The 12,601-nt window shown below is 41.6% G+C and overlaps 1 protein-coding gene across 2 annotated transcripts in view; it reads left to right on the top strand.

The window, feature by feature from the left end:
* Positions 1 to 12,601, top strand: part of Olah (oleoyl-ACP hydrolase) — a 48,861-nt gene that overhangs the window by 17,844 nt on the left and 18,416 nt on the right. Inside the window, exons 2-4 of one of the 2 annotated variants that reach the window (XM_021156754.1) lie at positions 6,196 to 6,356; positions 7,311 to 7,500; positions 10,928 to 11,058. In XM_021156754.1, the coding sequence (XP_021012413.1) occupies positions 7,469 to 7,500; positions 10,928 to 11,058 (163 nt within the window). In that variant the 5' untranslated portion in view covers positions 6,196 to 6,356; positions 7,311 to 7,468. Of the gene's footprint in view, positions 1 to 6,195; positions 6,357 to 7,310; positions 7,501 to 10,927; positions 11,059 to 12,601 lie in introns of those variants that run through there. The other variant, XM_021156755.1, reaches the window with a different exon arrangement.

The raw sequence follows: 12,601 nt of genomic DNA, 5'->3' as shown, positions 1-12,601 counted from the left end.
GTTCTCCATCAATGTTCCTCTCTTTGGGTGGTCCTATGAGGAAGCATCTCTTTGGGTGGTCCTGTGAGGAAGCATGCCTACAGTGGCTTCCAGGGTCCAGTAGAGGACTTCAGATAAGGTGGTTGGTGACTTGGGAAAGTGACTATGAATCTAGGTAGAGAGCGGGTAGTGGTGGGTAGGAAGGAGCATCTGGGGAGGTGAAAGACATATTTATTTATTCCCTGTAGCGTACGTCAAAAGAAGAAAGCTTCCTGAAGCTTTGAAGAGAGTTCCTGGGGCAGACCCTATTAAGGCTAAAATAGAAAGCTCCATTTTGTTTCCTACAGTCATGCTTGTTGACACCTTCAAATAGAATTATTCTATGTGAGCGACTTCAGGCCATGTACCATCTCATAGAAAAGATCTCATTGGAGAACAGTGTTATAGATCAAGTTTCCTTTGTGGGAATGGCTTCACCATCCTCTAGAGAGTACAGAGACTCAGGCGTTACAAAAGGAATGTAAGATTTTTCTGGGAACGGAGGCAGTGGGTTGAGAACCACATAGGTCTCAAATCCTTGAACTGCTCCACAAAGGGGTATGCACCGGTACAAAGAGCTTCTTTCCCATCTGGAAGAGTACAAGGAATTACCATCATAGCTACCTTTGAGTGAAGTATTTGTCCTTTAGGTTGCCTCTAGCTCCTGCTGCAGTTTGGGTTCCTTCAAAACAAACTGTGATAAGTGAGATACTTGTGGGATCCCGAAGATGAGGAGCACTCAGTCTGTCTGGCCCCCATCTCTTCCTGTGTCTCCTCTATGACTTGGAAGATGTGTGTAGCTTAGAAGCAACTTTATGTTCTGTGTTCAGCATCCAGAGGTTGGGCAATTCCACAAACAGTTTTCACAAGCTCCATTCCCAAGTAAATCTTGTTAATCATGTATTTGAACCAAGGGAGGAGCCTGAAAAATGAAGTTTGGATCTCAGGGCTTAAAATGAGCTGCCAGAATTCTCCTCTTGGAGCCCCTCCCACCCTCAGGGCTCTTTTTTACTTTTCCTTAATAAAAGTACTATCACTTTGATAAGTAAATAAATTAATAAGCTGATAAAGAAGAGTATTAAGGAAAATGATGGAGGAGAGGACAGGTGACTTAAGATGAAGTCCCCAAAGTCAGCAGCTCCCCTATTCTCTCTGCTAATCCATATAAATGGGCTCTTCCCCTTAATTTAGTAATTTAGTTGGTGTTCTGGTCCCATAGAGGCACTGTCAGGTTAAACAAGGACATTCAGGAGGTTGATACAAAGTAAAAAGGGATGCCCCTGAGGTTCCTAAAATTTATATAATCAAGTCTTACAGGATCTTGGGACACACCCAGTACCAACAGGACAACCAGAGGAAGACTTACTCCTGCTGAGTATGTGTTATGCCTAAAGATGTTTCAGAAAGCAAAACAGTTCATCTTAACCTATAAAGGAAAAAAACATTCCAAACTTTTATCTGACATGCTTGTGGCAGAGGCAGCTTCGAGAAGAGGGGGAGGCTCCCACAAAGTGAAAGTTGCCTTGCTGGGACTTGAGTGAACCAGAGCCCAAGGCTGGAGGCGAGTAGGGAAAGTGGACTATGGGAGAGAAAATGGGAAATACCAGTTGTAGGAAGTAGTCTAGGGCAGCCACTCTTGGCCACAACAGGGAGAGAAAAGGCAAAAAAACGTGAGCTAATGATTCAGGAACAGTAGGAGCGAGATCAGCATCCCCATTGAAGTATTCCAAGTATATCTTGCCTGTGGCACTCGGGGGACACTAAAGGGTTTCAATGAGGAGAGGCAAGAAGAGTGAAAAGAAAGAGGCAGCAAAGATTCTTGGAGTAGAGAGAGAGAGGGGAGAGGAGAAAAAGGAGCAAAAGTGAGTCTTATTTCGAGCAGACTCGTGCACAGACCCTTATTCACCAAAGACAGAATTGCTTTTAAGTGATTTGAGTCAAGGCACCAGGGTGCCATGGGATTACCTTGATGCCTACATGTTTGTCAAGATTAATTCAACAAGATGCAAAGGGAAAAAAGAAAAAGAAAGAAAGAAAAAAGAAAGGAAAGAAGAAAAAATGCAGTAAGCAAAATATATTAAATTCAGGATGGGTAGATACATCCACTTAGACACAAGCCACCTATCTGACTAAGCATTGTCCCACAGGGTCCTGGGTTCAACTCTTGTCTCCTCTACTTGGTCTTGCTTACATCATCTCTTCCTGCCTCCTGATGGGTGGGCATGATACACACTTCCCTCTCCACGTGTGGACTTAGGATAAATTGAACTGGAAATTGTTTATTTCTTTTGGAGACTAGTCATGGTTTTGTGGCTGACCTTGTAGCTAATCTTACGTCTATCTTCTTCCTAACAAAACCTCAATGCCTGCCCACACCTACCCATCTTATAGGACAGCAGCAGTTGGTTGTGACACTAATCTGACATCTTGAGTTGTCATTCTTAGACTCAAGTCTAAACCCCTTAATACTAAGGGAGGAGAAAGGGGCAGAGAGAGAGAGAGAGAGATCTGGGACGCTTTGTGTAAATCCTTGCAAAATTAGTGTACAAAAAAAATCAAGGTAGCAAAGTGGAAAAAGAAATATGGATATTCACTCACCCAAAGCCAACTGTGCAAACCACGGTGTAGATTTAAGATGCTAATGAGTCATGTGATTCATGAAATCGAATGTAGAACTACTACTTGTTTGCACAGAAAAAAAAATCTATGCAAAGGAGGCAAAAGTATATACTATACAAATGACCCAAAAGCTTATGCTGAGGTGTCTTAAAAGCCCTAATTCTTTGTATCAGAGACATCTAAACTTACTCCCTCTGCCTGTTTCCCGACTAGGAAGTGCAATTTTTCCTACTGAACTGTCCTTGCTTCTGCTGTAAGCGTGTATCTCTACTCAATTTCTTATTCCAGAATTCAATAACTTGGAAACATTTCAGAAGTTTACACTGTACCTCCACATTGGCAATATTAACACTATTTGCTTACAAAGTTATTAGAAGGATTCAGCTTGGTATGTCCGTAGCTATTTTGAGTGATAATTGCTTGGATAAGTGATTGCTTTTCCCTGCCTATCTTCACAGAGAGTTATACACAAAATCATCAAGGCAAGATATGGAACTTCTCAACCGTCATGAGTTTTCTATGTTAGAAATGTAGATGGATATTTTTAATCTTTCCAAAATGTCAGAATTGATTAACAATAAGCTGTTATTTTCACTAGCTGCAAAGCAATATAGGCTGACGCTGTTGCTCTTCTGGGCAAGGTGGGACTGTTGCGTTCACAAATTCACAGCAACTGGTTGCCTATGTAAGACCTGCACAAGATCAAGCCAGGCAACATTCGAGTGTGGAATGGGAAGGAGTTCAAGAACCCAGTCCTAACTGAAGTGCTATGCACTGTTGATGGCTTGAGAGCTGTGAGAGTCAGCTTTTATTACAATTATAGCTCCTGGTAAGTTAATCATACTACAGGAAATTACCCCACACAGAAATATATAGACAACACAAATTGGAGTTGTTGGGTTGTTAGATTTGAAAAGAAAAAGAAGACAGGAAGTTGGGTGGGAAGGGATATGGTAGTGTACCTGAAAGTAGTTAAGGGGAAGAATCACGAGTAAAAGTGATACAAATGTATTGTATAAAATCATCAAAGAAATAATAAAAACATTTATTTTAAAAAGAAATTCATAAAGTACCTACTTATAATACAACATCTGGAGATAGAGACAAACACATAGAGGTGCTTATGTGCCACGGAGGCTGTGAAAAGGCCAGAGGATAGATTTGTGAAGTGATCCTCTCTTACCTAGGGACAGAACTCAGGTTTAAACCTGGAATCTCGGCTTGGGCTTCCTATGTGTTTTGCCGGCTCTATGTTTCATCTTCCTTCCTTTTTGACTGACTAAACAATTACCCCACACAGAAATATATAGACAATATATAGACAACACCAACTCTTGGTGACTGGTTGTCTCTTGCTTAGAAATTGGAAATTACAAACTTACAGAGTCTAAATATTTTATAATGTGGGGAGGGCTCTTTCTTCACATACTGCTGACTGACTCGTGTTTGATCTGGTACGGTAAGTGCATATGAGACACGTTACAATTATATTTTATTATATCAATGTCTCTGTTCACTCAGTTATTTCCCCCTGTTCATGCCTTTTGTCACTTCAGGCATCCCATATTGTTTCTGTGGGTTACTTTGTCTCCACTTAGGGGACAGTCTATGTTTTCACTACTGTGAAGATGTTTGTACATGGTTATTTTTCGGTTGGTTTGTTTGTTTATCCTTTTAATGATTTACAATTTTCCTAGGAGTATAGAAGAAATTGTAAAATACTGAAAATAGATGGCAAATATAGCAAAACAGTGTTGTAAATCATATTTCAACCAGCATTATTTTATGTAGATAATGGCTTCTTCTTCCACATGTTTATTTTAATTTTTCCTTTTTTTAAAAGATTTTTTTAAAATACTTGTTTATTTATTTTATGTATATGAGTACATTGTAGCTATCCTCAGACACAGCAGAAGATGGCATCAGATCCCATTACAGATGGTTGAGAGCCACCATGTGGTTGCTGGGAATTGAACTCAGGACCTTTGAAAGAGCTGTCAGTGGTCTTAACCACTGAGCCATCTCTCCAGCCCTAATTTTTTCTTTATTATTAAAATTTTCATATAGATATACAATGAAAATATGAACACATCTGCCTTTGCCTTCTCCAACTTTCTCCATAGCCCATATGTTCTCTTGTCTTTTTTTTTTTTTAAAGATTTATTTATTTATTATATGTAAGTACACTGTAGCTGTCTTCAGACACTCCAGAAGAGGGCGCCAGATCTCGTTACGGATGGTTGTGAGCCACCATGTGGTTGCTGGGATTTGAACTCTGGACCTTTGGAAGAGCAGTCGGGTGCTCTTACCCACTGAGCCATCTCACCAGCCCCTCTCTTGTCTTTTTTATTGTGACCCACCAATGGCAGGTTATTGTTGATGTCAGTGTTTCCATAGGTGCCTGACTGTGGGCCCGTCCATGGGAGGAAGAGCAAGGGAATCCTTCCAGATGCTTGGGTTCTTATGAGGCATTTTTGCTGGGTCTGAGATGCTTTTGTTGCTGAGTGCTAAAGCACACACTTAACATTTGCAAGGCCCCTGGATGTACAACACACACACACACACACACACACACACACACACACACACACACCTTCCTGTGTGGTTCTTTACTTTGCTTGAAAGTAAATTCTACTATTTTATTTCTGTGGCTTGTCTACATTGCCAGCAGTCTAACTTCTACGTCCTGTGTCATTTGCACCAGCTGGCTCCTCTGTTTATTTTATCGGTCATTATTACTATTATCATTGTATTTTTGTTTTCCTTCAGTTTCCTTGCTGTGTGGCCGTACTCAGGTTTCTTTATCATCCATTCTCGGAATTCTGCTGGACATGTTTTATTTTTAGCCTGGTGTCTTGTGTCAGTTCTGATAAAATCTGAGCCCTTGCTTCCTGTATATAGCTCATTTGCCTTTGTGCCTCTGCTGCACCAGTAAAAAAAACCTGCTCCCTGTGGTTTTCCTGCAGGAGAATCCTTACTGCTTTACCGCTAGGTCCTGATGCTCTTGAGAAATGATGCAGATACCCTTGACCTTAAGAGAATATTTGTTGATTAATACATTTGAGCCCTGAGGAATGCTTGATCTCCCCAAACATAACTGACCACAGGCTCTGTCACGTAAAAAAAAAATTAAAAAGAGATGGAGAAATGCAACCTACTTTTATTGAGGCTTTGTAATCAGCAAGCCTCAGATGTTGTAATATATGTCTGTACCCCACCTCTGCCTGCCCATATTCCTTGGAAGAAGTAAACATATTTTTCTGCATTTTATGTCATTACTTTGTGTTTTAGCTTTTATGTTGAGATAGTCTTTCTCTCTAGCTCTGGATAACTTCAAACTTCCAAGCATCCTGCTTCAGTTTCCTGTGTTCTGGTTGTAGGCAGGTACCACCGTGCTCTGCGGCATTTTGTATCATTATCTCAGAAGCAAAACTTTGCTCACAGAGTCAGTGACCGCCTAGTAAATTATCAAGGTGAATCATCTGAGGCACAGGATGGCTCCGAGCCACTGCTTGTACAGATAAAAGGCTGTTTCCCCACCCTCTCCTATTTGAGCAGGCTTTCCGTGCCTCTCGGTGTGCTGTGGTTTCTCCTCTGGAAGGAGCATCGCTGAAAGTTGAGCCTCACTTCTCCAGAACACTCCTGAGATTCACCATCGAGTTTGTGAATTAAACCTTGGTCTTAGCATGACTGCCAGGGATTCAGGGGACTTCTAGGTGGCAAGTGAGTTTAAAATCTTTATGTTATGCATCCTTTATACATTTATAAACTATAGTAATTTTTACTTGCTTTATTGAATGTTAGAAGCTTACAGGATTAGTAGCTTGATAATGCTAGCGTTACTAAAGTCTTAAGGGTAAAAGCCCCAGGTTTCAGATGCCCAGACAGGTTAGGCTGTACGATTGTGCCAGTTAGTGAGATGGATGATCGTGTAAGGAAGAGGAGGGAGATTCCATTCCTGCGGACTGAAGAGTTCCAGTGACTCTCCCCCTGTCCATCTGCGTGGTGCTGATGGAGTTTTAGGTTTAAGCAAGGAAGAATTGAGGCAGGAGAGAGACTTAAGGAGGAGTTCTGGTCAGAGTGCTGTCTGTTTGATCATTGTCTCGGTTCTGGTTCTTCCAGGCAGAAGGTTTTGTGTGTGTGTGTGTGATTTTTGTTTTGTTTGTGTGTGTGTGTGTGTTTGTATTTGGTTTTGTTTGTTTGTTTCTTTTTTTTCTTTTTGTTTTAGCCAAAGTAGTTTCTAATCACCTGTTCTAGTAATAAATTCCTCCCCACTCCTTTTTTAAAAACTTCCTAATTCTCTCTTAATATTTAAAAGAACAAAACTCTATAAATACCCAGAAAGCTAAGATGTGTTTTCAAAACACATATCTCTGTCTAACTTCGCAGTAGGTATCAGGTGTTTTCTGTCTTGTGACCTGGGCACTACTCAGCTGAGGCGTAGGTAGTACACAGGCTGCATCTCTGTCTCTATGGGCATTATCTGGAAGTTCTGCTGATGTGCACAGTGACAGCCATCTATACACGGAGGCCGCTAACACCCAGCTGCTATACGCTGTATGAGTCTGACCTGTTTGCCCTTTTTTCCTCTTTCCCCCATCCATTTCCTTCTCCTTGTACTTTTCCTTCTTTTTCTTCCTGCTCTTCTCCTCTTCTTCACTGCCTTTTAAAAGCAGGATTCTGAGTGACAACCATAATCAGCGGATTAAAAAGAAATCTGGTCACTTGGTGTACAAAAGGCTTATTGGAGATTTTTGTGCCCAGAGGGGAATTAATTTCAACACAGTGGCAGAAGATCTCTGAGATCAGCAATTCCTAATCAACTCACAGGATGGAGACAGCAGTCTATGCTAGGAGTACCAGGTAGGCTGCTTCCAGGAACTCCTCACTCCCCATCTCTGGTGCTTCAGCACCCTAAATTTGTTGGATTGCCTTGTTACATTTAAAGGGGCCCATCTCTGAAATTGAATTTGCTTCCACTTCCTCTGGTGAAAGGTGGTACGAATTACTTGTATATAAAATGCTACTAGCTTGGAGTTCTAAGCTAGTATTTAATCAATCAATGGATTGATTATTGTGTGTGTCACTGCGAACATGTGGAGAAACAGGATAACCTGCAGGAGTTGGTTTTCTCCTTGGATCACATGGGTGATCAAATGCCAGCTGTTAGGTACCAGAGTCCAGCTCCAGAGGGGGTTTAGGTCCCAAAGAAGAGACGTGGGCTTTGCAAGGAAAGGAGACTGACAGAATCTAAGGGCGAATCAGGATGTTTATTGAAAAGAGGTTACACCTTTTATACTCCATGTTTGCATAATAGCCTAGCCACGGGTAAATAGAAAGCAGACTTAATGAATCCAAGATGTGTATGATCTTTTCAAAGACCATTTTTAACCTATTTTGGCCCTATTTTTCAATATCCAGAATGAAAGAGGTAATCAACGTTTTACAGCATTTTTCTTCAAAGTAAAGGCAGTAAGTTCAGCAAACATCTAAGTTGCTGTTGCTCTCTAAGGTTCAGCAAGCCCACCAGGTGCCCTCCTGAACATTCTTAGCCTTTGTGGTGGCCCTTTGTGGTCAGAAGGTGGCAGATATTGAGTCCTGAGAAACAAGCCATAAGAACAATTTTCACTCCTTAAGGGGCATGAAGCAGCATGTGTACCATGTTGCATAAGAAGCATTGAGCCATTTCCTAATTTCATTCCTGTGTCCCTCAGCATTACGATATGGACCTGTTCTCCTTATATACTTCCCAAAGGGAAGGTCCGAATATCTTAGTCTTCTCCCAGTATACCAGAAAATTTTAATTCCTTCAATGTATGCTCTTGTATATGACTAACTCTTAATAGTATCTGCTCCTTGTGGGGGCATACCAGGTCTTGCTGTGCCTTCTGTAAGTCGTGTACCCAGGGAATCAGCCGTGGACACTGTTCTGTGCTTATTAACTGAACTCTTGCCCTCGGCTACCCGGGCCTCAGACTCTGAGTCTGGGCCCATTGTTTCTCCCAGTTGTGTGCTTTCATCCTTGGGGCCAGGTGTGAAGTTCCTAAGACTTCCTGGAACCATAACTCCTTAACTTCTCTGTTCTTGGTACAATAAGGGGTGCAAAGTGGGGATTCTTGTGTAGGAGGAGTAAGCAGAGTTATCATGATATACGGTTCCACAGTGGAGGAGACCTTTCCAAAGATTTATTTTGTTTTGAGGGTCTGCCATTGTGTACCTTCAAATCTACCATCAAAGCCCATACAGAATTTCCCAAGGGGCGGGGGGGGGGGGGTGGACACACAAGGGACCTCTCATAACATAGTGAGAGTCTGAAAGTAAAAGGTGCTAGAGAATTGTGAGCCACAATGTTGTATGTTGGACCTAGCAGCAGTGATCGTCATATGACCCATGCCATTAGGCTCGACATCACGTTCCCTTTATGCACTGAGCCACCTTGCCATCCCCTTTGGTAGTATTTTAAAGTTAAGTTTTATATCTCTGGCTTGTCTAAAATCCTAACATGGTTTGGAAGAGCACACTATCTTGGAGAGCCCCTTCTTGCCCCAGCTCTAACCCAAAGCATCTCAGAATGTCCTCTACATCCTACGTCTTAGTGACATTGATGCTGAGACTATGGGGAAAGGGTCAATGGTCAAATAGTTTCAATGGTGAGCAGGATTTGCACCCTGATTCTGATTTATGACTAACTGGGTTGGTGGCGATGTCTCTGGATCTCACTTTTGCTAATGAGGAAGACCCAAGTCTCACCCTCTGTTTACATCGAGGCCACTGAGAATGTGAAGCACCTGAGCAGTTTGCCTAGTGTCCCATGGTAAGAGCTGTAGCTAGGGTTTACACTGGGGACTCAACTTTTCCTCTGCAGCCTTCATCACTACACAGTACAAATGGATTAAATAATTTGTCTGCTTACCCTCAACTCTGGAGTTATAGATGATTTAAATACCAAACATTGAGGGAAGAGAAAGAGAAGTTGTGTTTAGCTAGCTGTGGGACTTTGATTCCCTTTTTAGAGTGGGAAGATAGGGTGGATGTGCAGGACACAAACAGATGCCAGGGAGGGAGAGCTTCTGTGGTCTAGACTCAGCAATCTGAGACCTGCCATCTCACTTCATGCATCTTCTCAGTTATTTTACTATAAAGTACAAAGTCCCCTTATGAGAACAGAGTATCTAGAAAGATCTCAATCTTTTGGTCAAATGACAAAACATAATCATGAAGGAGAGAAGATTTGATTGGGGGCCCGGAGGATGGCTCAGCAGTTTCGGGCCCTTGCTGCTCTTGCCAAGAGGCCAGGCTTGGTTCCCAGCACTCACATGGTGCTCACCACCTGTGACCCCAGCTCTAATGCTTCTGATGTCTTCTTTTGGCCTCTGTGGAGACTGTATGCAAGGGGCGTGCATGCGTGCACGAAAACATTCCGTTATATCAAAATCACGGCTTTTCAATCCATAGTCCTTGAGCCCTGCTATGTTGGTCCTGTAGAGAAGTGTACGTTGTAGGGAATGCATGGCAGACTGAAGGCACTTAGTTAAAGACCCCTTAAGAGGGAAGAAGAGGGAAGAGCAAGAGGAAGAAGGGAGAGAGAGACAGAGACAGAGACAGAGAGAGAGACAGAGAGACAGAGACACAGAGAGAAAGAGCAGGCCAAAGCTTCAATCATGTACCCTAGTCACCTCTCTTTCTTCCACCAGGACCACTTCTTAAAGGTTCCTCACTTCCAATACGATCTAAACTATAAAACTGATACTTTTTAAAATGACAAAACAGACTTAAAATCATTATTGTATGGCGATGGTTTCTCATTTGGAAGGCTCAGAGATCTTTGTAAGAAATTTAAAGATGGACTTGGAAACTTTCCTAGAGACCTTTACATTGTGGAGAATGCAAACATATCCATATAGGGTGGCTGTCTAAGGAGACACTTGAGCAGTGTCACTGGATATTGATGGTGACCCTGAGGACAAAGCCTTTTTGGACAAACTCTCTCCTCTGCTGTGAAAGAACAGGCATCTGCATCAATAGTTACATCACTCTTATTGGACATACAAAGTACATAGATAATTCACCATTCCATCTACGTCTCTAAGAGTTTATGGGTTGAAATCATAAAACAGACCATTCAAACCTTTGGAAACTCGATTCTTGGAGAAAGAAAGGCAGTGAACTCATATCTGAGCACATGCACCTAGTAGTTAATGAGACTTGTCATTAAAACTCACCTAGTTCAATTTTGAACTTTATCCAATAGCGTTATATAATGTTAAATGTATTTGAATTTTATTTCTAGGAACGAGAAGGTTTTGAACTGTTTGTATCAAAAGCCGGATGCACTTTTCAAACTGATCTGCTTTCCCTGGGCAGGAGGCGGCTCCACTCATTTTGCCAAGTGGGGCCGAAAGATTAATGGCTTGCTGGAAGGTATGTTGACTTTCATCCTAAGTAAATAAAGAAGCTTAGTTAACAGCTTCGCAGAGAAACTCGAGTTCGTTGACTTTCCTAGGTTTGTGGATTTCTAACCCTTATTAAACTGGAAATGTTTTCAAGTCATTGTTTTTTCAATATAATTTTTATCCTGTTATTTTTTCTTTTTCTTTTTTTAAAAAAAGATTTATTTATTTATTTTATGCATATGAGTACACTGTAGCTGTCTTTCAGATACACCAGCAGAGGGCATCGTATCCCATTCCAGATGGTTAAGAGCCACCATGTGGTGCTAGGGATTGAATTCAGGACTTCAGGAAGAGCAGTCAATGCTCTTAACTGCTGAGCCACCTCTCCAGCCCTTCCCCTGTCATTTTTTACATCATGGACACTGTGCCACTGGTTGCTGAGTCAACATCTTGAGCTACCTCTCGATGCATTTCTGCTTCTGTTCTCAGCCATTGACTTGGCTTCTCAGTGTTCCTGTCAGTAGACTTTATCTTGCAGCATCACGAGACAAACCCATCTCCTCAGTGACTTCCCGATTATATTTTCTTTCCCATGATTCCTTTCCTGAACAATAATGCCACTTTCTTTTTAAAATCAGTCTATATTTAATTACAAAGGGGTTCTGTTGCAGTGTCTCCTCCTATACAAACAGTAGTCTTTGATTCCTGTCCCTTTTCTCATCCTTTCTTAGTTCTTTACCCCCTTCCCTTCTCACATCCCATAATAGTTCTCTTAACTTTTGTAGGGGTTTTCTCCTCCTAAGTCTCACATATTAGAGGAAATATAAGATACTTGTTTCACTGAACATAAGAGTCTCAAGCTCCATCCATTTTTCCTATAAATGATAACATTCGGGCCAGAATGACAACTTGGCAGGTCAGGATACCTGCATCCATGTCTGATGCCCCGAGTTCAATCCCTGAGATTCACATGGTAGGAGAGAACTGAGTCTTACAAGTGGTCTCCACCCACACATGCATGAGTTGGTCATTGTAAAGTACTTGGCTCTCTTTCAGCTTTCAAACACCTTTTATTTGTTCTGTAGTCTTAATTTTTAAAATTTACATTAAAAATTAATAATATGTATATGTGTATGTCTGCATATGGTTTTGAGCATGTGCATATAGTACCCAAGGAGGCCAAAAGAAGGTATTGGTTCCTCTGGAACTGATGTTACAGAACATTATGAGCACCCTAACATGGGTGCTGGCAATCAAACTTGGGTCCTCTGAAAGAGTAGAAGGCACAGTTAACAACAGAGCCCCTTATCTCTCTGGCCCCAACTCTTAACTATTAAATTATAACATGACATGAAGGGGTTCCTTTTCAGTCATGCCACTTTGAGGGCTTAAATTCCTCCTCTACGTGGATGCACATGTCTTTCCCTAGAAGGAGAAAAAAACATCTGCTCTAATTTTACTGAAAGGTTTTCATGCCATTAGTTTGTACTTTAGTCCAGTGTTCTACGCCACGGCTTCTTGCGTGAGGTCTCCTGTTTGTGTGCAGCATTTCTTTTTTCTTTTTTTTTTTT

Source organism: Mus caroli, chromosome 2 (assembly GCF_900094665.2).
Source record: "Mus caroli chromosome 2, CAROLI_EIJ_v1.1, whole genome shotgun sequence".
In the NCBI taxonomy this organism is placed as follows: Eukaryota; Metazoa; Chordata; class Mammalia; order Rodentia; family Muridae; genus Mus; species Mus caroli.
Note: the sequence above shows the minus strand (reverse complement) of the source record. Positions and strands in the feature narration are given on the sequence as shown.